Below are 27,459 nucleotides of genomic sequence, written 5' to 3' on the forward strand. Positions count from 1 at the left end.
GCCCGGAGTAGAGGGTGGGCCCAGGCTCCCCACCACCACCTTTGCCCCCCTGATTAATCACTGAAACTGGGAGACAACAGAGACTGTGCAAGGAAGGATAACTTCTCCTCACCTCTCTTGCTGGCTTATGATGAAAATGGCTCAGTAGACTGTGACCCTTGTCTCTAGAGAAAGAAGGGTTACGAGGAGGGTCACAGTGAGCCTCTGAGGCTAGCGAAATCCTCCAGGAAACGCGGGACCCACGGAGGCAAGGACAGAGCTTTGTCACACAATACAAAGAATAATAGCTAGCGTCCTTTTCGTAAGCACAGTCCAAGGTCACAGACCCACTCTCCACACCTGACGCCGCCAGCTGGGTCTGCATTACCGCATCTTCCGTGCTGGAGCCAGTTACACAGAGCGGGTGAGGGAGAGGTTAGTCATAGAATGTTGCCACTGAATTGATTTATGGAGCGCATCCCTCATTGGTTATCCTGATGATGATAATAATCTTCTTCGTCATCGTCATCTTGAATCAGGCACTGACACTTATTTTCTTTGCAAAGCACCTACCCCGAGGTGGAAATCATTGGCTGTTGCAGATTAATTATGTTACGAATTACACCTTGTAGGACACGCACACAAGTGCTGCGAATTACACCTTGTAGGACACGCACACAAGTGCTGCGAATTATACCTGATAGGACACGCACACCAATGCTGCGAATTATACCTGATAGGTCACGCACAGTTCGAATCTAGGCTGAGGCACAGAAATAAAGTCACAACTGCAGAGTTCCCAAAAGACACTAAGTTTATTACGCTCGAGCGTGGTGCCCCCCTGCTAGCCAGGAGGGGACCCTGAATGCAGATTATACAAAGGTTATATACCTTTTAGCAAAGCATGTTGCCCTCATGCATCGGAAACCTTAGCCAATAAACAAACCCTTGTCTTATCTACCACCTATCCCTGCTTGGTGCATTCCTCGTGCTATACCAGTATGTTAATTACACAGCATGGTCCTAAAGCCATGCATCAGTAACTTTTATTATCAGGATGGGAGGCCTCACATCAAGGCCAAGAGACAGGGAGTTAGAGACTGACAAAAACCAGATACTGCAAATCAAGGCAGGCTGGAGACAAGGAGGAGGATTTTCACATGGATTCAGTATCTAAGGATTACTCCTCCTGGTGTATGATGTGCTGGCATTTAAACAATGGTGGGTCCCAAACCAAAATGGAGTCACATGTGCTAACTTTTCCTTAACAATTATTGGCAAATATATATATATGTTGTTATTATTTATTTATTTATTTATTTATTTTTCCAACCCACCATCAGTTTTACTCGGATTCCCAGTGATTTCCATTGCAACTTTTTACCCATAGGAAGACTGGCCCAAGGACTGGGCAGCATTGTGATATTTTCCCATTACATAAGAACATAAGAACGGCCAGACTGGGTCAGACCAAAGGTCCATCTAGCCCAGCATCCTGCCTTCTGACAGTGACCAACGCCAGATGCCCCAGAGGGAATGAACAGAACATGTTATCAAGTGATCCATCCCCTTCATCCAAGGTTTTTCAAAGCTTCAGGCTGAGATTTTTCAAAGGAGCAGAAGAGAACTAGGTACCCAAAACCTCCCTTTGAAAATCCCTGCCCAGTTCACCGAGTCCCCCCAACCCTCACTTCTAGTCGAGTCTATTCTGGCTCTGAGTTAAGAAGATTCCAATTGTAGAGTCTCTATTTACCAAAAAAAAAAGGGAACTTGAGGCACCTTCGAGACTAACCAATTTATTTGAGCATAAGCTTTCGTGAGCTACAGCTCACTTCATCGGATGCATACTGTGGAAAATACAGAAGATGTTTTTATACACACAAACCATGAAAAAATAGGTGTTTATCACTACAAAAGGTTTTCTCTCCCCCCAGCCTACTCTCCTGCTGGTAATAGCTTATCTAAAGTGATCACTCTCCTTACCATGTGTATGATAATCAAGGTGGGCCATTTCCAGCAGAAATCCAGGGTTTAACAAGAACGTCTGAGGAACAGTGGGGGATGGGGGGAGGAATAAACAAGGGGAAATAGGTTACTTTTTGAAGGAATAAACAAGGGGAAATCGGTTACTTTTTACTGGAAATTGTCCCAGACCTGCAACACTATGCGGTCCCATCAGTCTGTGCTTGTTTCCCGGGCCCAGAATCAGCGTTCCACCGCATGAACCTGCCCCATTAGCACCATGATGCCCACATTGCCAAGGCCCGTGCTTTGAGAGAAGTCTGTGTCCATGTCCTCGTCACTCTCGTCACTGCGCTGACGTCGCCTCCTCGCCCGGTTTCGCTTTGCCAGGTTCTGGTGCCGCATATACTGCTGGATAATGCGCGTGGTGTTTAATGTGCTCCTAATTGCCAAAGTGATCTGAGCGGGCTCCATGCTTGCCGTGGTATGGCGCCTGCACAGAAAAAAGGTGCGGAACGATTGTCTGCCGTTGCTCTGACGGAGGGAGGGGCGACTGACGACACGGCTTACAGGGTTGGCTTACAGGGAATTAAAATCAACAAAGGGGGTGGCTTTACATCAAGGAGAAACAAAAACAACTGTCACACAGAATGGCCACCTCAAGGATTGAACTCAAAGCCCTGGGTTTAGCAAGCCAATGCTCAACCCTCTAAGCTATCCCTCCTTCTGATAGTTCAGGTAGGACTGAATCTCCATTAAAGTTTTCAAGGTGCCCCTGACAGACCTCACCGAAATGATTGTCGGCCGATGATTTCACGGAGGGAGGGAGGGGGGAGCAAATGAATACAAAACAAATCTGGTCTATTTCTTGTTTTGATCCACTCCATCTATCTTCTACATCTTTGGCTGGCAGCAGACGGTGTGGTAGGACTGCAAGCCATCCACATCTCCTGGCTGCCCGGCAGAAGATGGTGCAATAGGACTGCCTGCAGGACTAAAGAGAATGACCTGGTCGAGTCACTCCTAATTTAGTCCATGCGCCCATGTCTGCCCAGGCACTCCTGACCGACCTTACCAAGGCAGCCAGGAGCACCTCGGACACGATGACGATGGTTTTCAGGCCTATTGCACTGTCTGCTGCCACAAGGCAATGGGTTGTTGTTGCTGTGTAGCAATGCATTACCGCGTCTGCCAGCACCCAGGAGACATACAGTGACAGTGAGCTGAGCAGGTTCCATGTTTGCGTGGTATGGCATCTGCCAGGAATAAAGGCACGAAACGATTGTCTGCCGTTGCTTTCATGGAGGGAGGGAGGGCCTGGCGACATGTACCCAAAACCACCCGCAACAATGTTTTTTGCCCCATCAGGCATTGGGATCTCAACCCAGAATTCCAATGGGTGGCGGAGACTGCGGGAACTGTGGGATCGCTACCCACAGTGCAACACTCCGGAAGTTGACGCTAGCCTTGGTACTGTGGAAGCACTCCTCCGAGTTAATGCATTTAATACACTTAGAGCATTTTGTGTGGGGACACACACAATCGACTATATAAAAACGATTTCTAAAAAAACGACTTCTATAAATTCGACCTAATTTCATAGTGTAGACATAGCCTGGGTCTGCACGGCACAGAGGTAGGGGGCGGTGTCCCCCAGCTGGCAGCCGCGGATGTGCAGGGAGCTCCACTTCTGCCCCGGATCGTGATCCGCAGTGAAATTCGGTTCTTGTGTCTCGCTCCCCTTGCCGAACAGCATCAGCAGGAAAAGGGGCCGCTCCCCAGGAGCCTGCCGGTACCAGTGTAAACGGGTGAGTGCGCTGGAGTAAGTGCAGGTCACGGTGCCATTCTGCCCCTCGGAGACATCCAGCCATTCCGGGCTCTGCTCCACAGAGAGCTGCCCGCTGGCCACTGGGAATAACGGAGACAAGGGGGAACCAAGTCAGAAGCTGCCACGAGCCACCTGCCCCTGGGAACGGCGGAGTGGGGTGGGAAGAGAGACAGGCTGCGGGGGGACATACTGACCAATCGCTCCATTTCACTCCCTTCTTCCCCACCACACAGTCAATGAAATCCAGCCCCAGCTCCCTGCTAGGAACCAGCGGTTCTGTCTCCCCAGCCCTTACCCCACAGGTGCAGTAGCTGGATCACAGCCCCCATGGCCTCCCCATACCGGCGCTCACTGACACCCCAGGGCGCGGGGACGCTGCTGGGTTCTCCCTGCGGCTGGCACGTGTGTTGGGGTCTCCTGTGCTGGAGGGATCGGACACGTTCTTCTCCCCCCTCGTGTGCCCAGCCAATCAGCAACCAGCCCCTTCTCTCCCATCACAGCCGTGTGTCACTCTCACGGCACAGAACTCCTTCGCTCAGGGCCCTTCACCTTGTGAGGGCTGCCCCCTTGTGGCCAAGTGTATAAGCGGGTGCAGAAATATTGAGTTCTTTTCAAAGGGAAGTCAGGCGCCCAGCTCCCATTGACCTCTACCAGAACTGGGTGTCCGAATCCCCTAGGCAACCTGCATGAAGAAAGCACTCCTCTCAATTACTAAGCTAAAGCTGTAGGGAGAGATTTCTCCAAATGACCTAGGGGATTCAGGAGTACAAATCCCCTTAAAAAACAATTGGGCAGTATTATTTTCATAGAGTTTGTCTATAAAGGTCCATTAGTCTGATCTCCTGTATATCTATATCACAGACCTTTAAATGTCATCCAGTTACTCATGTATTGACCCTAATAACCTGTGTTTGCCTAAAGTGTCTTCAAAGGATCACAGAATTACAGACATGTGGGGCTGGAATTCATCTATGTCTCATCCATCCCCCTATCCTGAGGCAGGACAAACCTAGATCATCCCTGACTGGTGTATGTCCAACCTGGTCTTATAAACTTCCATTGATGGGGATTCCATAACCTCCCTTGGAAGCTTATTCCAGCCCTTAACTACCCTTAGCTTTTGAAACTTTTCTCTACTATCTAAACTAAATCTCCCTTCCTGCATATTTAGCCCATTGTTTCTTGTCCTACTATCAGTGGACATGGACAACAATGATCACTGTCCTCTTTGTAACAGCCCCACATATCTGAAGACTGTTATCAAGTCCGTTCTCTTCCCCTCCCCCCCCCCCCCGCCCCTTGTGCAAGTCTTCTTTTCTTAAGACCAACCAGACCCAGTTTATTAGTTTTTCCTCATAGGTCAGGTTTTCTAAATCTTATCATTTTTGTTGCTCTCCTCTGGACTCTTTCCAATTTGTCCTCAGCTTTCTAAAAGTGCAGCACCCAGAACTGGACATAGTACTCCAGCTGAGGCCTCACCAATGCTGAGTAAAGTGGGAATCACTTCCCAGCTCTTACATATAACACTCTGTTAATGCACCCCAGAATTGTATTAGACTTTTTCACAACTGCATCACATTATTGGCTAATATTCAACTTGTGATCCCCAATAATCCCCAGATCTTTTTCAGCACTGCAGCCACCTACGTAGATATTCCCCATTTTGTAGCTGTGCATTCAATTATTTTCCTTCCTAAATGAAGTACATTGGTGTCTTTACTGACTTTCATCTTGCTGATTTCAGACCAATCTCTAACTTGTCAAGGTCATTTTGAATTTTAAGCCTGTCCTCCAAAGCGCTTACAAACTCTTTCAGCTTGGCGTCATCTGCAAATTTTATAAGCACACGCTCCATTCCATTATCCACATAATTAAATTGAATATTACTGAACCCAGGACTGACCCTCGTGGGACCCCACTAGATACACCCTCCCAGTCTGACAGAAAACTATTGATAACTACTCTTTGAATATAGTCTTTCAACCAGTTTTGCACCCACTTTATAGTACTTTCATGTAGACCAGGTTTCCCTAGTTTGCTTATAAGAAAGAGATGTGGGATTGTCTCAAAAGCCTGACTAAAATCAAGATATACCATGTAGACACCTTCTCTCAATCCATTAGGCCAGGGGTTCTCAACCTTGGGCCATGACTTGTTCAGGGTAAACCCCTGGCAGACCGCCTTACGCTTTGTTTACCTGAGCATCCACAGGTTTAGGCCGCTCACAGCTCCCACTGGCTGCGGTTCGCTGTTCCCGGCCAATGGGAGCTGTGGGAAGCAGGGCAGGCTGGGCCACCACTTCCCGCAGCTCCCATTCACCGGGAACGGCGAACTGCAGCCACTGGGAGCTGCGAGCGGCAGAACCTGTGGATGCTCAGGTAAACAAAGCATCTCGCAGCCCGCCAGGGGCTTACCCTGAACAAGCCACAGACCAAGTCTGAGAATCCCTGCGTTAGGCTACTAACCCTTTCAAAGAAAGGCAGCCAGTCTTGGTCCGAAGGCCGCAAGAGCTAGAGAATCTGCCACTTCCCTTGGTAGTTTGTGCCAGTGGTTAATCATCCTCAATGTTTTTTGGTTTTTTTATGCTTAATTTGAATGTGTCTGGCTTCAGCTTCCAGACATATTGGTTCTTGTTGTGCCTTTCTCCACGAGATTAAGCAGCCCATTTAGAACCAGGAATGTTCTCCCCAGGAAAGTACTTATACTCCATAAACAAATCATCGCTTGGCCTTTTTGATTAAACCGATTGAGTCTTTAAGTCTCACACTGTTTGGCATTTTCTCCACCTTCTGAATAATTTTTGTGGCTCTTTTTGGCACCTTCTTGAATTTTTCAACATCCTTTTGAAATGTGGACGTCAGAACTGGCCACCGCATTCCAGCAGTGGGGTCAGCAGTGCCGTACACAGGGGTAAAATTGCCTCTCCTTCTGCTCACTACTCCCCTGTTTGTACATCAAGGGCAACATCCAGGTGAGGCAATGGAGAAACAGCTGCTCAGTTTGCAAGCCCCCTGGTTAATAAATGTGGCTAGAGCCCAGCTGCAGAGTTTTTGCATCGCCTGGGAACCGCCCTGTGTCACTGTGTCTCCACTGCGCAGAGACAGGCGGCTGCGTCTTGCAGCTGCGCCTGGGTGACATTCAGGTAGCTGTGCTTCTCTGTGCTACGGAGCTCAGCTCTGAGATTCAGCCCCCACGTGGCTTGCTCATCCTTGTACAAAATCCCCAGGAGGGCAGGGCTTTCCCCCGGGGCCTGGCGGTACCACTGCACGTTTCTTGCCGAGCTGGAGTAACTGCAGGGCAGGCTGAAGTCCTGTCCTTCAGAGCCGCTCAAGGACAGCAGGCTCTGCTCCACATTAACCTGGCAACTTACACCCAGTGGGAAAGGGAATTTAGATTTATAAACAGAATGATTAATGAATCAGGTCCCTCTATCATCCCTAATCCCCAGGAGAACAGAAGAATGCATCATTTTCATGTTGTTCTGATAGTCATCACCTCCCCTGGGTTAAGATTTACAAAAGTGACTCGTGATTCTTGGGTGCCCAACGTGAGACACCGTAAAGAGTCTGATTATCAGAGGCAGTGTCCCTAACTGGCCAGAAAAGAGCTACAGGAATGATTTGAGGTGATTTTAAGACTGTGATCCCAAGAATTACTTATGCATGGGATTTCAGTGTGTTCTGTAGTCTAGGCTAATTAATCAGTAAGGTCTCTGGGCAAGGGAATCTCCTGTCCTGTGTTTGGACAGTGCCTTGCTCAGTGGGGTCCTGGTTCATGACTCGGGCTCCTGGGCACTAGGGTAATACAAATACTAGTGACCTTTGATTTCAGCTCGGGAACATCAGTTATTTAAGCCATTCTTGTAATAATTCTTAAAAGGTAACTTCATCCCAGTCTCTCTGCATCTATCTGGGAAGGAGATTTATGAGTAGATGGCTCTTTAATCTACCGGACAAAGCATGACAAGAGCCAATGGAGGGAGCTGAAGCAAGAGAAATTCAGGCTAGAGATAAGGTGCCACCTCTGTAATGGGATTAGCCATTGGAGCAACTTTCTTAAGGAAGTGGGTGGATTCTCCATCTTGGAGTCTTTAAATCAAGACTGGATGTCTTTCTCCAGCTCCACACAGAGCATGGGCTCAATGCAGCAATCACTGGGGAAGTTGTCTGGGGTGCAGGGAGTCAGACTAAATGATCACAATGTTCGCTTCTGCCTTAAAATCTATGAAACCGAGGCACCCAGAATCACTCGTCACTTCTGAGAATCTTGGCTCCCGTTATTATCAAGGGGTTTAAACAGCCGCAGGACTTACAGTAAAGACGAATGACCAGGATCACTAGTAAGGCCCCAGGGCAACTCTGCCTTGTGCTGCTCCTCATTTCTGTTCACCATGAGCTAGAAGGGTTCCTGGCTCCTCGTGTATTTATCACCTGCAAACTTCCTCTCCTGGAGATTTTTTTAATCTACTTGCATTTCTCCTGCTGGAGAGGCAAGACACCTCCGCTCTCGCCCTATCAACAGCAAGGCCCGTCCCTCCCAGACAAAACACAAACTCACTGCAGAGACCTATGCAATTACCTTCCTCTCCAATGCACGTCTTTCAAGGCGCAACAACTGCCCCCAGCAGTTAAAGTTTTTGTACAGGAGGGTGGCCACTTTGTTTCACTGTCTCCACAGCACAGAAATAGCCGGCTGAGTCAGCGAGCTGAGAACCGTCGATGTGACATGGCTCCGTCTCTCCCTTTCCAAGAGCTCGATTATGAAATCTGGCCCCTGGGTAACGTTCCCATCCTCATACAGGCTCAGCAGCAAGACAGGACTTTCCCCAGGCAACTGTCTGTACCACTGTACGCAGGATGCTGCGCCCGAGTAGCTGCAGGTCAGAGTCATAGAATCATAGAATATCGGGGATGTAAGGGACCTCAGGAGGTCACCTAGTCCAACCCCCTGCTCAAAGCAGGACCGATCCCCAATTAAATCATCCCAGCCAGGGCTTTGTCAAGCCTCACCTTAAAAACCTCTAGGGATAGAGATTCCACCACCTCCCTAGATAACGCATTCCAGTGTTTCACCACCCTCCTAGTGAAAAAGTTTTTCCTAATATCCAACCTAAACCTCCCCCACTGCAACTTGAGACCATTACTCCTCGTTCTGTCATCTGCCACCACTGAGAACAGTCTAGATCCATCCTCTCTGGAACCCCCTTTCAAGGAGTTGAAAGCAGCTATCAAATCTCCCCTCATTCTTCTCTTCTGCAGACTAAACATCCCCAGTTCCCTCAGCCTCTCCTCATAACTCATGTGTTCCAGTCCCCTAATCATTTTTGTTGCCCTCCGCTGGACTCTTTCCAATTTTTCCACATCCCTCTTGTAGTGTGGGACCCAAAACTGGACACAGTACTCCAGATGAGGCCTCACCAATGTCGAATAGAGGGGGATGATCACATCCCTCGATCTGCTGGCAATGCCCCTACATATACATCCCAAAATGCCGTTGGCCTTCTTGGCAACAAGGGCACACTGTTGACTCATATCCAGCTTCTCGTCCACTGTAACCCCTAGGTCCTTTTCTGCAGAACTGCTGCCGAGCCATTCGGTCCCTAGTCTGTAGTGGTGCATGGGATTCTTCCTTCCTAAATGCAGAACTCTGCACTTGTCCTTGTTGAACCTCATCAGATTTCTTTTGGCCCAATCCTCTAATTTGTCTAGGTCCCTCTGTATCCTATCCCGACACTCCAGCGTATCTACCACTCCTCCCAGTTTAGTGTCATCTGCAAACTTGCTGAGGGTGCAATCCACACCATCCTCCAGATCATTTATGAAGATATTGAACAAAACCGGCCCGAGGACCGACCCTTGGAGCACTCCACTTGATACTGGCTGCCAACTAGACATGGAGCCATTGATCACTACCCGTTGAGCCCAATGATCTAGCCAGCTTTCTATCCACCTTATTGTCCATTCATCCAGCCCATACTTCTTTAACTTGCTGGCAAGAATACGGTGGGAGACCGTGTCAAAAGCTTTGCTAAAGTCAAGGAACAACACGTCCACTGCTTTCCCTTCATCCACAGAGCCAGTTATCTCATCATAGAAGGCAATTAGATTAGTCAGGCATGACTTGCCCTGGTGAATCCATGCTGACTGTTCCTGATCACTTTCCTCTCCTCTAAGTGCTTCAGAATTGATTCCTTGAGGACCTGGTCCATGATTTTTGCAGGGACTGAGGTGAGGCTGACAGGCCTGTAGTTCCCAGGATGCTCCTTCTTCCCTTTTTTAAAGATGGGCACTACATTAGCCTTTTTCCAGTCATCTGGGACCTCCCCCGATCGCCATGAGTTTTCAAAGATAATGGCCAGTGGCTCTGCAATCACATCCGCCAACTCCTTTAGCACTCTCGGATGCAACGCATCCAGCGCCATGGACTTGTGCTCGTCCAGCTTTTCTAAATAGTCCCAAACCACTTCTTTCTCCACAGAGGGCTGGTCACCTCCTCCCCATGCTGTGCTGCCCAGTGCAGTAGTCTGGGAGCTGACCTTGTTCGTGAAGACAGAGGCAAAAAAAGCATTGAGTACATTAGCTTTTTCCACATCCTCTGTCACTCGGTTGCCTCCCTCATTCAGTAAGGGGCCCACACTTTCCTTGACTTTCTTCTTGTTGCTCACATACCTGAAGAAACCCTTCTTGTTACTCTTAACATCTCTTGCTAGCTGCAACTCCAGGTGTGATTTGGCCTTCCTGATTTCACTCCTGCAAGCCCGAGCAATATTTTTATACTCATCCCTGGTCATTTGTCCAATCTTCCACTTCTTGTAAGCTTCTTTTTTGTATTTTAAGAGCAGCAAGGATTTCACTGTTAAGCCAAGCTGGTCGCCTGCCATATTTACTATTCTTTCTACACATCGGGATGGTTTGTCCCTGTAACCTCAATAAGGATTCTTTAAAATACAGCCAGCTCTCCTGGACTCCTTTCCCCCTCATGTTATTCTCCCAGGGGATCTTGCCCATCAGTTCCCTGAGGGAGTCAAAGTCTGCTTTTCTGAAGTCCAGGGTCTGTATTCTGCTGCTCTCCTTTCTTCCTTGTGTTAGGATCCTGAACTCGACCATTTCATGGTCACTGCCTTCCAGGTTCCCACCATTTTTGCTTCCCCTACTAATTCTTCCCGGTTTGTGAGCAGCAGGTCAAGAAGAGCTCTGCCCCTAGTTGGTTCCTCCAGCACTTGCACCAGGAAATTGTCCCCTACATTTTCCAAAAACTTCCTGGATTGTCTGTGCACCGCTGTATTGCTCTCCCAGCAGATATCAGGGTGATTGAAGTCTCCCATGAGAACCAGGGCCTGAGATCTAGTAACTTCCGTGAGTTGCCGGAAGAAAGCTTCGTCCACCTCATCCCCCTGGTCTGGTGGTCTATAGCAGACTCCCACCACGACATCACCCTTGTTGCTCACACTTCTAAACTTAATCCAGAGACTCTCAGGTTTTTCTGCAGTTTCATACCGGAGCTCTGAGCAGTCATACTGCTCTCTTACATACAGTGCAACTCCCCCACCTTCTCTGCCCTGCCTGTCCTTCCTGAACAGCTTATATCCATCCTTGACAGTACTCCAGTCATGTGAGTTATCCCACCAAGTCTCTGTTATTCCAATCACATCATAATTCCTTGACTATGCCAGGACTTCCAGTTCTCCCTGCTTCTTTCCCAGGCTTCTTGCATTTGTGTTGGAGAATGGAGATTTCCCCTTCAGATCTGGTCAAAGATGGAGGACTCTGATCCACTTTAATTTGGCAGCTCACCCCTATAGACAAAGGCAAATGGAGAAGCAACAGATGAGCTTGTTCGGTTCTCATCAGCCCCTCATCTTCCCCAGTGATTGCTCCTTACCAGTGTTTCTTCTTCAGCCAAAATAAATCAGAATCTCTTAATATTGTGGGCCTTGGTGTAAATCTTTGTGGCTCCATCAAAGTCAGCAAACCTCCCCTGATAAGCACCAGCTGAGTACCTGCTCCATTCTTGTGATGTTCAGTCCATCATCTCCTGAAGAATGGAGAGGCTTCTTGGGTCATCAGGGACTAGAACTGCTCTGGGGAACTGAGGCAGTGAGAGATCTGGGAGGGGGTTTTCAAAGGAGCCAGGCACTCAACTCATATTGCAGTTTCAATGGGATTTGGGTGCCTGACTCTGTTGGCCTCCTTCCAAAACCCAAGCCTAAATCACTTACCTAAGGTCACAAATTCTCTGGCAGCACCAGGAAATAAGCTCACATCTCCTGAGTCCCAGTCTAATGGCTAAAGCACCAGACCTTCCTCATTCCCACATTATTAGATTATTAGAGGTCAGATTAGATCCTTACCGGCATTAAACTCGATGAATTATTATTATAGCACTTGGAGACCCAGCCGAGATCAGAGCCCCTTGTGCCAGGCGCTGTAGAGACACAGAATACAAGACAATTCCTGTCCCCCAGAGCTCAACAGACAAAATCTCCACAAACATACAACGGAACTGAACTGAGCTGGGGGGTGGGGCATTGTGCCGGATGCTGCAGAGACCCCCAGGAACTGAGATTTGGGCCCTGTTTCGCCAGGCCCTGCACAGACACAGTGGGGAAAAGCCCGCGCCATGATGAGCTCACAGTCCAGACAGACAAACTCCCCTTAGAACTGAATGGACAGTATCACTGACAAGCATGCCAGCTGCCTTTCCATTGCTGCTCCGGGTTACCCCTCAGCGCACTGAGGCCAGGGGATGGAGCTTTTTCCCTGCCTCCAGGACAGCGATGCAAAATCTGTCTGCAGCCCTCTTTGCTGGAGGAATCACACACGTTATTCTCACACTGTGAGCCCAGACAATCAGGGGCAAGCCCCTAGTTTCACTAAAATAGAACCATGCCCTGGAATAACCCTTTGCCTCTGTTTCAGAGTAGCAGCCGTGTCAGTCTGTCTCCGCAAAAAGAACAGGAGGACTTGTGGCGCCTCAGAGACTAACAAATTTATTTGAGCATAAGCTGTAGCTCACAAAAGCTTATGCTCAAATAAATTCATTAGTCTTTAAGATGCCACAAGTCCTCCTTCCCTTTGCCTCTGGTGTCTTAGGGGAAAAGCTGCCCTCTGCCGGGCAAAGAAACAAGAGACGGGTGCAACTTGATTAACCTCAATCTCCTTCCTCTTCATTAGGAATGCTGCCCCCTCCTGGCCAGAGACACAAACATTGAAGTGAATCCCCCTGTGGTTTCAGAGTAACAGCCGTGTTAGTCTGGATTCGCAAAAAGAAAAGGAGGACTTGTGGCACCTTAGAGACTAACCAATTTATTTGAGCATGAGCTTTCGTGGGCTACAGCTCACTGCATCGGATGCATACTGTGGCAAGTGTATATACTTTCCACAGTATGCATCCGATGCAGTGAGCTGTAGCTCAGGAAAGCTGATGCTCAAATAAATTGGTTAGCCTCTGAGGTGCCACAAGTCCTCCTTTTCCCCCTGTGGTTGTCACTGTTGATATGTTTTGTGTCTGTGTTAAATAGTTCCCTTTCCCCTGGGTTTAACGCTCTGACTTGCCTCCCCCTGGACAAAGGGGGAATCCCCAGAGCTGGGCTTCATGGGAATGGGCAGTGCCAGCTCTGCACAAACACTCTGCCGCTGTCTCAGCCTTGTGCTGCAGGGGTGCAGCCTGTGGCAACCGGAGATCAGCCTCGGTTTAATCCTCAGTGTCTGATGCTCCCCCAAGGAAGGGGGCTATTTTGTGCCCCTGGTGATTGTTCTTTCTAACATATCTCCATTTCTGTTTCTTATGCCTGTCTTTCTCTCTCTCCCTATGTATCTATAAATCCACCCATCACTTCTTGCTTTCTTTCTTTCTTCCTTTTCATTTGTTTTTATATTTTATCTTTTAGTTTTCTTCCTCCCTCCAAACCTTCAGGCTCCTTAGAGCAGTGGTTCTCAGCCAGGGGTACATGTACCCCGGGGGGTACACAGAGATCTTCCAGGGGCTACAGCAACTCATCTAGCTACTTGCCTAGGTTTACAACATACTACCTAAAAAGCGCTAGCAAAGTTGGTACAGACTAAAATTTCATCAGTCAGTGACTTGTTTATACTGCTCTATGTACTATACACTGAAATGTAGGGACTATATTTATATTCCAGTTGATTTATTTTACAACTATATTGTAAAAATGAGAAAGTCAGTATTTGTTCAGTAAGTGTGGCTGACACATCTGTAGTTTTAGGTCTGATTTTGTAAACCAGTAATTTTTAAGTGAGGTGAAACTTGGGGGTACACAAGACAAACCAGACTCTTGGAAAGGGTACAGTAGTCTGGAAAGGTTGAGAGCCACCGCCTTAGACGTTTTTCCATACCGGGTATTCCCCAAGTGCATTCCCTCCTCAGCCTCTCTGTCTCAGCTCGCGACCTGTGCGATGGGGATCCTTGCCCAGCCCTGCCTCACCAGGGGGGTGGGGGGCTGACCGTGTTAAGGAAGGTGAGGCACGCTCCGAGATGCACTGTGTAAGAAGTAGGTGGTGGTGTTGTACCGCCAGCCAGCCTGACAGTTACCCTCCAGCTGGGGAGTTTTTGCACAGGCTGCCAGTGCTCCTGTGTCACTGTGTCTCCACGGCGCAGAAGTAGGTGGCTGCGTCTCCCAGCTGTGATTCTCTGATGTGCAGGGAGCTCAGCTGCTTCCCCTTGTCGAGCTCCGCGGTGAGGTTGGGCTCCTTGGTTTGTTTCCCATCGGACACCAGAATCAGCAGGGAGACAGGCTGGCCTCCGGGAAGCTGCCTGAACCACCGCAAACTCCAGAAATTGCTCGTCGTGTAGTGGCAAGTGATGCTGCCGTTCTGCCCTTCCCGAGTGACCGCAGACAGGTTCTGGTGCACCTCGGCCTGGCAGCTCCCCCCTGCGGGCAGAAGGCAAAAGACACACCCCATAGATGACAGGGCACCTCTGCCCAGTTCAGACACTGGCTGGATGCAAAGCCCGGTGGAGTCTCTCTTCATTTCCATGGGCCTGCATCTGGCCCACGACTGCTCTTTTCCTTAGATTAGTGCTGTCAGTGAGATTCCCAAAGGCACGGTAAGAGACCTCCCTTGCCCCAAAGAGCTTACAGATTAAATAGCCAAGCAAAGGGTGGGAGGGGAAACTGAGGCACAGAAAAGGGAAGGAACTCCAGCAGGCCAGAGCTGGGAACTGAACCCAGGAGTCCTGTATCCCCATCCACTCCAGTACAGAGAATGGTGCGTAGCTAGCAAAGCAAAGGGAGAGTCAGAGAATTAGTCCTTGTCTCTTAAATCCACCACCACCTTCAGCATCTTCTGTTGCGTTTCCTGTCCCTGAACTTACAGGGAATGTTCACCAGCAGTAGCAGCAGCTGTGGGAACGGCAGCCAGGATCTCTTCATTGTCCCGTAGCAAAGAAGCCGTATAGCCGGGTGTTCCCCGTTCAGTACAAAAGGTTCCACCCCCTCACAGGTAGATTTCATTCTCCCCCTGGGACAAATTTACCAGCTCCTCCTCCTCAGGGCCGGTGCAAGGATGTTTCGCACCCTAGGCAAAACTTCCACGGTGCGCCCGCACCCCCCCAGGAGCCCTGCGGCAGCTCCCCGCCCCCCCCCCAGCCCGAGGAGCTGTGTGTAGCAGCTCCATGCCCCCCTCCCTCCCTCCCTCCCCTCAGCCCGGGGAGCCATGCGGCAGCTCCCCGCCCCCCCCCCAGCCCAAGGAGCTGTGTGTAGCAGCTCCCCACCCCCCTTCCTCCCTCCCCTTAGCCCGGGGAGCCATGCGGCAGCTCCCCACCCCCCTTCCTCCCTCCCTCCCCTCAGCCCGGGGAGCCATGCGGCAGCTCCCTGCCCCCCCCCCAAGCCCCATTGGCCTGAGGAGCCATGCGGCAGCTCCCCACCCAAGCTCACCTCTGCTCTGCCTCCTCCCCGGGGCGCGCTTTTGGCCGCCCCCAACCACTTGGCGCCCTAGGCGGCCGCCTAGTTTGCCTAGTGGTTGCACCGGCCCTGCTCCTCCTGAACGAGGAGCCTCTTTGGTACCCACAGGCTGCAGCTACGGGGTAGCCTAAGACAGCCAGGAAATGAGTCCCAGGGAGTCACTTCGCAAAACTGCTCTGAGCAAGTGTGTGCCCTGAGTGGGCGGAGCCTGGCTTCTAGACACAGACGGGTTGTGGGGAAGAGCCGGGGCTGCGGGTGAAGAGCTTGAGTGATGGGCGGAATTTGGGCTGTGCATGGAATTTGGAGAGGGCATGGGCCTTGGATGGGCTCGGGCTGTCGGCCTGACTTAAATTGTGCTGGACTCTGGCTCACAATCTGAAGGTTACCTGCCCCTCACCCTCCTCAGATTTGCCCCTTGATAACAGAAACACTATTTGCTCTAAATTCAGAGGGACATGGGTACAAGAACCATCCTGCTCACATCTCACTCATTGTGCCCATCGGACTTCTCCATTCCCTACAGCAGTTTCCCGCCAGCAGAGATTCCAAAGGGGACTAAGGGAGTTGGGTGCTCAGCTCTTTTATGCCTCTTTGCAATGTGCATCCCTGCTGGGCCTGAATGACCCACAGGGCTACAGACAGACGCGGCCACATTGCTTATTCTATTGGTGCCACAAACTGCTGAAGAGGATGAGCCTTCTCCCTCCCCTGAAACGTAACCCTCGTGAAAGTATGGTCATGACGTGGGCGACAGGGGATGGGTCACTGGATGATTCCCTGTTCTGTTCACTCCCTCTGGGGCACCTGGCAATGGCCACTGTCAGGAGACAGGATACTGGGCAGAATGGACCTTTGGTCTGACCCAGTCTGGGCATTCTAATGTTCTTAAGTAGATTTCACATGTCTAGAGGAATAATCCGCCGGTATAAGTGTTGCAGGCTACTTATACACAAGGAAGTGATGTTTCCTGCTGCGTCGGGCAAGACAGCGATTTCTTCAAAACCATCTTATATTAGAATATGGAGAAAGGAAAAATGTCTCTTCTCGTTCTCTGCAGTCTTCATGCTTCATTATCGAGCTCCCTCGCTTTCCTGATCCACTAGGGCTAGATTTCCTGTTGCACATCTGTCTATGCAGCCATTTAGCCACCCTGCCCGCTGCTTTGTCCATCCCTCCCTCTTGCTGCAATATCACCCGTCTCTGTGGCATGTGAGTGGGGATAGTAAAATCATGTCCCACATAGACCCTGAGGGGTCTACAAATCTTTGCACACACACACACACCCTCCTCCCTGGCAGGCTGCAGTGGATTTCGTAGTAGTGCGAGTACACAGCTGAGGGCCCAGGCTGGGGAAGCTGAGAGAACAATTGTGGTGTCCAAGGCCATGGTGAAGGAATCTCCCTGTTCCGAGCCACCCAGGATCCTTAATATCATGAACTGCACGGAGCTGCCTAGGAACTGCTGGTAGCAATGGATGCTCTGCTCTCTTCCTGGTAACTGGAGCTGTACGTATTCTCCCTCACCGAATGACAGCGTATGGGCCGCGGGCCCTTGTGGGGAAAACAGGGCGAGGGAGGCCAAAGGAGGTGATGCCCAGGGAGGCGGGGGCGGGTGTTTGGCTGGAAGTCCCCTTGCAGTGGCGGGCTAGAGATGAGCCGCCAGGAGACAGACGGAGTTTTACAAACTGCGTGAGGTTCTGTTGTGCAGAGAAGAGGAAAGGCTGACCACAAAGAGACGGGATTGGCATAAATGCAGTTCTCTGCTTATAAAATACCAAGTGATGCCAAACTCTTAAATCCTGCATGAGTGTGAGGCGGGAAGTGTGTGTGTGTGAGAGAGAGAGTAACAAAGACTGAGTACAAAAGGGTGTAATACCTGGCAGCAGAGGGAAGTTCATGGGTGCTGTGGGGTCTGCCAGATCCTGCAATGAAAGGCACGACTGGGTCCTTTTGCCTAGAGATCTGAGTCTGACACAGGAAATTCTCTGGGTGTGGGCTGCATTCTGGGGGCCAGTCTGTTTATCTAGGAGTGTGCCGTGTTGTTATATCTGTGTGGGGCCCACGCTATTGGAGGGATAAGGTGGGTGAGGTCATATCTTTTATTGGACCAACTTCTGTTGGTGGAAGAGACCGGCTTCCCAGCGGAGGAAGAGCTCTGTGTAGCTGGAAAACTCGTCTTCCCAACAGAAGTTGGTCCAATAAAGGATGTTATCTAGGAGTGTGCATGGATCTGTCTCTGAGATGAAATGTGTGCGTGTGTCATGGTGTATATGTGGAGAGATCTATATTTCTAAGTGTGTATGAAGGGGTAGGTATGTCAGAGAATGCCTCTGTGTGTGTGATTTCAGTGTGAGGGTTTCTGTCTGTGTGTTAGAATCTGCCTATGTGTGTGAGTCTAGGTGAGATATTTTGTGTGTGTGAGTGAGAGAGAGAGAGAGAGGTGAATGTGTTTGTCTGCGCAAATGTGTCTGTGTATGTGTATGTCAGGTTGTATGTGAGAATGCTTGCGTGTCAGTGTGTCATTGTGTATGTAAGAATGTCTGTGTGCATGTTACCAGTCTGAAAGTGTTTGACCTGAATAAGAGGGAAAATCACATGGGAATTACTGAGTTACCGGATTGTCTCCCCAGGGAATGCTTCCCCATTGACTAGAATTGCAGGGCTAGGAAGCTATTTTTGATATAAAACCACCCGATCCAGGCAATTGCGGAAGACAAAAAGGTTTATAATTTTCCAGAAAGAAAAGGAGGACTTGTGGCACCTTAGAGACTAACAAATTTATTTGAGCATAAGCTTTCGTGAGCTACAGCTCACTTCATGGGATGCATTCAGTGGGGAGATTTATATACAGAATCACAGAATATCAGAGTTGGAAGGGACCTCAGGAGGTCATCTAGTCCAACCCCCTGCTCAAAGCAGGACCAATCCCCAATTTGTGCCCTAGATCCCTAAATGGCCCCCTCAAGGATTGAACTCATTATTTTCTTTGTTGGGCCTGTCCTGTACTAGGTGACTTCTGGGTACTCTTCTGGCTCTGTCAATCTGTTTCTCCACTTCAGCAGGTGGGTACTGTAGTTGTAAGAATGCTTGATAGAAATAACAGAACGCCACTAGCCGTCACCTTCAGCCCCCAACTAAAACCCCTCCAACGCATTATTAAGGATCTACAACCTATCCTGAAGGACGACCCATCACTCTCACAGATCTTGGGAGACAGGCCAGTCCTTGCTTACAGACAGCCCCCCAACCTGAAGCAAATACTCACCAGCAATCACACAACAGAACCACTAACCCAGGAACCTGTCCTTGCAACAAAGCCCGTTGCCAACTGTGTCCACATATCTATTCAGGGGACACCATCATAGGGCCTAATCACATCAGCCACACTATCAGAGGCTCGTTCACCTGCACATCTACCAATGTGATATATGCCATCCTGTGCCAGCAATGCCCCTCTGCCATGTACATTGGTCAAACTGGACAGTCTCTACGTAAAAGAATAAATGGACACAAATCAGACGTCAAGAATTATAACATTCAAAAACCAGTCGGAGAACACTTCAATCTCTCTGGTCACCCGATTACAGACCTAAAAGTGGCAATACTTCAACAAAAAAAATTCAGAAACAGACTCCAATGAGAGACTGCTGAATTGGAATTAATTTGCAAACTGGATACAATTAACTTAGGCTTGAAGAAAGACTGGGAGTGGATGGGTCATTACACAAAGTAAAACTATTTCCCCATGTTTATTCCCCCCCACCCCCCACTGTTCCTCAGACATTCTTGTCAACTGCTGGAAATGGCCCACCTTGATTATCACTACAAAAGGCTCCCCCCCCCCCAGCTCTCCTGCTGGTAATAGCTCACCTTACCTGATCACTCTTGTTACAGTGTGTATGGTAACACCCATTGTTTCATGTTCTCTGTGTATATAAATCTCCCCACTATATTTTCCACTGAATGCATCCGACGAAGTGAGCTGTAGCTCACAAAAGCTTATGCTCAAATAAATTGGTTAGTCTCTAAGGTGCCACAAGTCCTCCTTTTCTTTTTGCGAATACAGACTAACACGGCTGCTACTCTGAAACCTATAATTTTCCAGGTGTTTTTTCAAGGTTCCTCCTTAAATTACTGACCCCTCTTCTCTTCCCTTTATTCTATTCACATTTCTTTTATTCTAGTCCATTCCAATGAATTCTTTTCTGTTCAGTCTATTCTTATTACCTCTAGCCTACTCTGTTCTACTTTCCTTTCTTCTCTTCTGTGCTCATATCCTTCCATTCCATTCTAATGTCTTCTTGTCTGCTCTCTTCGGTCCTTGTGGCCTGCCCCACCCAGGGTTTCGTGACGGGCTGCCTGTGCTCACCTAGCACGGTGCTCCATGGCGCACAGATACACAGCAGAGTCTTCCAGGCGGCTGCTGTTCAGGTACAAGAAGCTGCTTTTGGTTTTGGTGTCCAGGCTCATGGTGAAATTCTCTCTAGTGTCTCTGCGGCTAGAGGACAGGAGCGCCATGAACTGCGGCTGGCCCCCCTGGGGCTGGCGGTACCAGTGCACGCTGTACTCGGTGCCCGTGTAGGAGCAGTTGAGCTGGATGGGTTCTCCTTCATGGGCAGGGGCCTGGGACCGGTCCTGGCTCACCGTGTATTGGGCCAACGTACCTGGGGGAGAAGGTTGGTTTTAGTCCAGGTTTTCTTGCTCAGCAACGACAGAAAAATACATGCACCTCTGTTGACAAAGGCAAAAACAAGCAAACAAAAATCCACCCTTCCCTTTGTACTGTCTACCCATCCATCCACTTTCCCTGTGCGCTGTCTGCCTGTCCATCCATTCACCCTTCCCTCTTTGCTGTCTTTCCATTTGTCTATCTCTCACTCTGCACCATCTGTCCATCCTTCCCTCTGTGCTGTCTGTCTGTCCATCCATTCACCCTTCCCTCTGCTCTGCCCATCCTTCCCTCTGCACTGTCCGTCTGTCTACCTATGGGCGTCCATCCCCATGGTATCGGAGTGCCTTTCTTTCAGAAAAGCCTGGAAATCCCAACCCGTGGCGCCGTGCTCAGAGCAGAGCCTTGAATACCTGGAGCCAGCACCAGCAGCAAAGCGGCCAGGCTCATTGTCAGGGACCCAGCTGCAGAATGAAGTGGCTGGATGAGGTGAAGCTGTGACACCGCTCAGCCTCCAGGGGTGGCCTTCAGGCTGGAAGGAAATCGGTACATTTACCCTGTTCAAGTGGGTGGGGGAGGGAAAGGGTTTTGCTTCTGAGTGCCCTGGGCCTGATCCTCCACTGGTGCAGATTCACTGGGTTCCATCAGAGTCATTGGGCCGGTTCGCCAGCTGGAGCAAACTGGCCATAGCTCCACTGGAGACCATGGGCAGATCCGTCGCTGATGTAAATCACTGGAGCTGCATTTAAAGCCGGGGGAGCTGGTCCTGTTTCTACCAGTTAAGGCTCTGTCCCTATAGTTCATGGATTTCCCTCTCTGTTGTGCTCTCCTGGGTTAAGCAATACTGATGTAGTGCGCACACACCAACGTCAAGGAAGCAAAAATAAGATGGTTATAAGCCCCTGGCCAAAGGGGGTAACAAGGCAAGGCATCAGCCTGTCTCACTAGCAGGCAAAGAAATGTATCAGGATTTTTTTTTAAATGGTGAGGGGTAGCAAATACAAAGGGAATTTCAGTCAAATGCAGATTGATGTAGCCGTAAGTGGTTGGAGTGGAATAGCCACTAAGTGGCAGCAGAGGGTAAGAAATATGAAGAGGGCTGGTGTTACCTTAAGGTGTATTCTGAGAATGGGCTGGAGGATCCATTGGGCCTGGCGCCCCATCTCCAAACCAGGCTAGTGCCGCACTGTGATAAAGGCTGCTAGCCTCTAAGAAATTACATGGGAAGCAGGGGAAGGCAGACAAGGGGTGGGAGGGAAAACAGATGTGCAGAGAGCGGAAAGGACTTGCCCAAGTTCATATAGCAGAGTCAAGATGACTTAGACTGTAGGCTCTTTAGGGAAGGGTCTGGGCTGTCTGTCTGTGCACCCACACCCCCTCGGTACTACTGCCAATAATAATAAAACCCTCCTATTGTCAGTGCTAATGCTCAGTCCACCAGGCCAAGTTGCTTTCCTATGCACTTGCAGAGAAAGGCAGAACGAGAAACAGCAGCTGGACGTCACAACCAGACAAATGCAAGTAGGCTCAGAAGAATTCAGGTTTTGTTTTTTTATAATTTTGATGAAGCACATCCATGGAGTATTTTTAAGCATTTTAAAAATTATTTTTATCTAGTTGTACAAAATTAGCCGGGGTGAGGAGTGGGGGGGGGGCAACATCGAATATGACAATATACAAAGTAAGTATCCTTAAATTAAACTATAAAAAATTCTCAAGCAGAATTGTACCTATCTTTACCTATCTGTAAATTTCACTTTTTACAGATGGAAATATTTTTTCATCAGTTTGTGTGCACAGGGAAATCGATGTTGACCAACATTTGCCAATAAAAATCTGATTCCTCCACACCTAGAAAATAAGACATACTTTTTTTTAACAGTGAGGGTGATTATCTATTGGACTCAACAATCGAGGGAAGTGGAGGATTTTCCATCCCTTGAAGTCTTTGGACCCAGACTGGAGGCTTTTCAGGAAGATATTTTAGCCATGCATGATTTATTGAGATTAATACAGGGGCTACTCAGAGAAATTCTCCAGCCTGTGATATGCAGGAGATCAGACCAGAGGATCTAACGGTCCTTTCTGGCCTTAAACTCTCTGTTTCAGAAGGTGTCAGTCCCTATAATTCATTGTATAAAACTAGCCTGGAGGGAAGTAATTTCATCCGGGGACTCAGTTTTGTCTAAAGCAGGTGGGATGCTAATAGCAGCCTTGTGGTTAAAACAAATAGGCCGGAGCCTGGGAGATCTAAGGTGTGAGCCTCCTGCTTTCCGGAGGGGCAGCCTCACTCCTATCAGCAGTATCCTTGTTCTCATTTAGTGTCACCTAGATCAGCGTTCAGCAACCCCGTCCCAAGCAGAGCATTTACTCCCAAAAAGGAGAAGGGCCAGAAACTCCATAAAGTCCACCCAGGACTCTGGCCCAGATCCCCCAAGATATTTAGGCACTTGACACCCATTGATCTCAGCCAGGACTTGGGCTTTTATTACTGATGTTGATGTTATATGGGAGTTGCTCAGAGAGCATGAGGATAAGTAACAGCATAAAACCCTAAGGAAGGCAACCCAGGGAGCTGCAGCAGTGGTTAAAATGGGCAGGCTGTTGCTTCCTGTCAGGTGCTTAGTTTGTGTGAGACACTTTATCCCTCTTTGCAGGATGGTTTTGTCTTTGTAAAAGGTAGAATTAACAGCCCAGACTAGACAGGGGATCAGACGACCAGTTGCTGTAAATCGGTCATCGCTCCACTGGAGTCAATGGGCCAGATCAGTAGCTGGGTGAATTGGTGTTACTGCAATAAACTCAGTGATGCCAGATGCCCAGCTGGTGTAAATTCGAGTAGCCAAATTACACCCGCTGAGCCTCTGGCCCGCTGAGGGCTGTGAAGCAGACAGAGCCGAGAAAGCTGCACAGCCATAACGAGGGTTTTAACAAGCTGCGCAGTGTTTTCCTGTTGCTAGGGCAAAATGTTACCATGTAACTTCTGGTTCCCATTGCGGCTCATTAAACATCCTGCAGTTCCTCCCTGTGATGACTTTTTAATTGTTGCCTTTGCTACCTGTTTGCAAGGTCTGCAATCCCCAGGGTTAATTAGGGAGAGCTTTGAATTAATGCCCCCATGGGGCTTGTTAGCAGCAGTGTGAGAGGTTGGCAACCAGTGAGTGTATGTTTGGAAAAGAAGGCAATTGTAGCTAAAGGAAACCCAGCTGTCTGCAAAGTGGAGCTAAGCCATGAGCAAGGCCCAAAGTCCCTTGAGAACAATTACGATGTAACAAGCAGAAGCAAAAATATAAAGCCAGATCCCCACCTGGTGTAAATCAGCCAGAGGTCAGTCGAGTTCAGTGGGATTCCGCTGATTTACTCCTCCTGACAAAATGGACCTGGGGTCCATGGAGAATTTCTCGGCAGCAATCACTCACAAATGGATGCTAAAGACAAGCAGAGTGGCACATTATGTTTAAACACCCTGTGACAGCCAGATGGCTCGTGGGTGGTCTGGAAATGGGATACGGGGCCTTCCCCCTCTTGGGGGCACCAGCTCTAATCCCGTCCTGGAGCAGCAGGATTGGCTGGCTCCGGGCGGGGCGGGGGGGATGTGGAATGGGGCTTCTCCACTCTAGAGGCAGCTGGCTATGATCTGGCCCTAGGTCAGGGGGACTTCCTGGCTCAGGGGGTTAGGATAGAACATGAGGCCTTTCCCCACTAAGTGATGCTGGCTTCAATCTGCCTCCAATCCAGGGAATTTGGGAACGGCATATGGGGCAGTGGCTCCAGTCCACTAGTGGCTGTGGGTCATTGAAGTAAAGTGGCTGTTCGACTGGCTCTGTAAAAGTATCTGGCAGTGGCCCGGGCACGTAATAGTGGAAACACTGCAACATCGGGCACCAGCTCCCAGCCCTGTTGTATCATTTGTCAGAGACACCAAGTGTCAAATGGGGCAGTGACTCTGAACTCCCATCTCGCTCCTGGTGCTGACCGTGCTGGGGAATGGGTCTGAGTTGGTGCTGGCCCCGGTGCCCCAGCCTGGCGCTGTGCTGCAGGGAGCAGGGTGGGAGGCTCAGTAGGGGGCGCTCTCCCCTCACAGTCAGTGCTGACCCCAATGCCCCAGGAGGGCACTAGGGGGCGCTGTGCTGCAGGGAGCAGGGTGGGAGTTTCAGTAGGGGGCGCTCTCCCCTCACAGTCAGTGCTGACCCCAATGCCCCAGGAGGGCACTAGGGGGCGCTGTGCTGCAGGGAGCAGGGTGGGAGGTTCAGTAGGGGGCGCTCACCCCTCATAGTCGGTGCTGACCCCAATGCCCCAAGGTCGTGCTAGGAGGCTCAATGCAGTGGGAATTTCCCTCTTTTGGGTTACACTTGAAACCAACACTTTACTACTAGTGACCTTGTTGCTTTTCCTTTGAGCTAGCCCTGGTATCCAGCCCAGACTCAGACTTAGCTTGTAACATTTTGCCGTCTTCAGTTCACATTTTTGTTTTGAACTGGCTACAGGACTCTTCTTCCTCTACTATAAGGCACTGTTATAGTGCACTGTAAAACAGCCACAGCATCCCACCCCAGAAGTGGCTACTCTAGAGCCGCCAATGAGGCATCCCCCAGGTGGGTTATTTAGCTAACATTTCTCAACAGTCTGAAGTTTTGGGATGAAAAGGCCTCAGGATTGGCAATCAATACAATTATTATTAATCATTAAAAGGATCAGGCAACTGCAAGTATTGTTTAAAGTATTGCACAGGCTTGTTTCTCCTGAAAAAAAAAATGTACCAGTCATTATTAGCACTCGGCATCGACTAAATAGATGACAGGGTTCCACAAGGGAGAACGTGTGGCAGCCGTTATTGTAACTCGGCTTCGGTACTCTTTCCTGGAGTTGGACAAAACATGGTGGATGGATTGATCAATAGATGAGATATTGTTTGCAGTGTTGCAGCCATGGTGGTCCCAGGATCTGGGAGAGAAAAGGGGGTAAGATAATACCTTTCTTGGGCAACTTCTGCTGGTGGAGGGGACAAGCTTTCGAGCTAGGCAGAGCTTTTCCCCAGGTCTGGAGCTGGGAATCAGTGTCACACAGCTAAATACAAAGGACTTGGGCCCAGATCCTCCCATTGATTTCAATGATGATCTGGACTTTTATTATTGCAATTGATTTTATACGGAAGTTGCTCAGATACTGCGGTGATAAGTAATAGAATAAACTTCCCCTTGTTTTTTCCTACTCCCCCCCCCGGCCTTCTGGTTAAACTTGGATTTATGCTGGAAGTGGCCCACCTTGATTATCATGCACATTGTGGGGAGAGTGGTCACTTTGGATGAGCTATTGCCAGCAGGAGAGTGAGTTTGTGTGTGTGTGTGTGGGGGGGTGCTGGAAATGGCCCACCTTGATTTTCATGCACGTTGTAAGGAGAGAGTGGTCACTTTGGATAGGCTATTACCAGCAGGAGAGTGAGTTTGTGTGTGTGTGGTTTTTTTTGCGGGGGGGGGGGGGGGCGAGAAAACCTGGATTTGTGCTGGAAATGGCCCACCTTGATTTTCATGCACGTTGTAAGGAGAGAGTGGTCACTTTGGATAGGCTATTACCAGCAGGAGAGTGAGTTTGTGTGTGTGGCTTTTGGAGGGGGGTGAGGGGGTGAGAGAACCTGGATTTCTGCAGGAAATGGCCCACCTTGATTATCATACAGATTGTGAAGAGAGTGGTCACTTTGGATGGGCTATTACCAGCAAGAGAGTGAGTTTGTCTGTGGGGGGGGGCGGAGGGTGAGAAAACCTGGATTTGTGCTGGAAATGGCCCAACTTGATGATCACTTTAGATAAGCTATTACCAGCAGGAGAGCGGGGTGGGAGGAGGTATTGTTCCATGGTGTCTGTGTATATAATGTCTTCTGCAATTTCCACAGTATGCATCCGATGAAGTGAGCTGTAGCTCACGAAAGCTCATGCTCAAATAAATTGGTTAGTCTCTAAGGTGCCACAAGTCCTCCTTTTCTTTTTGCGAATACAGACTAACACGGCTGTTACTCTGAAAAGAATAAACAGGGCCCTCACATGTGGGGGGAGAAGGGTACACTTTACCAGGGCCCAGCCTAGGTTGCAATCCCCATTACCGTGAGGAAAAAATTGAGGCTAAATTGTAGATCATGCCTGCAGATATTTATAGAAACTTATTTCCCTGTATCTATTGGACATACCCTGGACATATCTATTGTCCAGATCTTGTGAGATTTGATGGAGCTAATCAGAAGCAGTGTTAGAGCAGTCTCAAGCCACATTCTGAACAGTGAGTTGCTGGGCCTGAGGCCCTTCTCTAGAATAGAGAGTCTGCTTGTGCCATTAAACTAGCGCGTGTAGTTTGAGACTGAGAGACAGAGACTTGTGCTCCTCTGTGTGACATGGTCTATCAAGGTCAAGAACTACCCGCCCCAGAGTTCCTTGTGCAAAGGCAGGAGGGAGGGACAGCTGGTGGGAGGGGCAAAGCACCATAAGACAGTGGGAGCTAGTAAAGCTGCTTCTTCTGGGAGGATTTGCAGGCCCAAAATATATGGGAGTAAGTGTCTAATTCACTCACAGTTACACACACCTAGGGTGACCAGCTGTCCCATTTTTAAAGGGACAGTCCCGTTTTTGGGGACTTTTCCTTATATAGGTGCCTATTACCTCCCACCCCATCCCGTTTTTTCACAGGTGTTATCTGGTAACCCTACACACAGCCCATACTGCCATGTCTGGTGGGGGCTCTAAATACAAATCAGGCAGCCGGAAACGTAAGGAGGTAAAAGAAAGGGAACTAAAAGAAGCTAAAGGATGCCAATCTATCCTCCAGTTTTTCAGATCAGACACGGCCTTTCTGCAGTCAGGCAACATACTAACCAGGGAAGCAAATGAACAAAAGAAGATGAAAATGATTTCCATATAGAGACTGTGTCTGTGGCGCTGGCAATTGATAACGCAGAAAAGCTGCCAGAACACGTGACTCCAATCTAATGCGTGAAGACAGTCGAGTAATGTCACCGTTAGCACCACCTCATGCGGAAGGTTTACAAGCCGTAGGAGAGAGTAGTGCGCGTGAGATTGTATGTGTGGGATGAGGGATTGCGGTCTGTGTACGG

At 49.3% G+C, this 27,459-nt stretch overlaps 3 gene segments (V, D, J or C); all 3 read right to left on the reverse strand.

The window, feature by feature from the left end:
• Positions 1 to 3,538: 3,538 nt before the first annotated feature.
• LOC141997210 (T cell receptor alpha variable 27-like) lies at positions 3,539 to 4,098 on the reverse strand. The segment is given in 2 exon segments: positions 3,539 to 3,849; positions 4,065 to 4,098. Coding segments are annotated over 2 exon segments (345 nt in total).
• Positions 4,099 to 14,364: 10,266 nt separating this feature from the next.
• On the reverse strand, positions 14,365 to 15,161 carry LOC141997211 (T cell receptor alpha variable 21-like). The segment is given in 2 exon segments: positions 14,365 to 14,660; positions 15,104 to 15,161. Coding segments are annotated over 2 exon segments (354 nt in total).
• Positions 15,162 to 20,056: 4,895 nt separating this feature from the next.
• On the reverse strand, positions 20,057 to 20,810 carry LOC141997212 (T cell receptor alpha variable 30-like). The segment is given in 2 exon segments: positions 20,057 to 20,355; positions 20,774 to 20,810. Coding segments are annotated over 2 exon segments (336 nt in total).
• Between the last annotated feature and the right edge of the window lie 6,649 nt (positions 20,811 to 27,459).

The sequence above is a fragment of the Natator depressus genome, chromosome 13 (genome assembly GCF_965152275.1).
Source record: "Natator depressus isolate rNatDep1 chromosome 13, rNatDep2.hap1, whole genome shotgun sequence".
NCBI classification, from domain to species: domain Eukaryota; kingdom Metazoa; phylum Chordata; order Testudines; family Cheloniidae; genus Natator; species Natator depressus.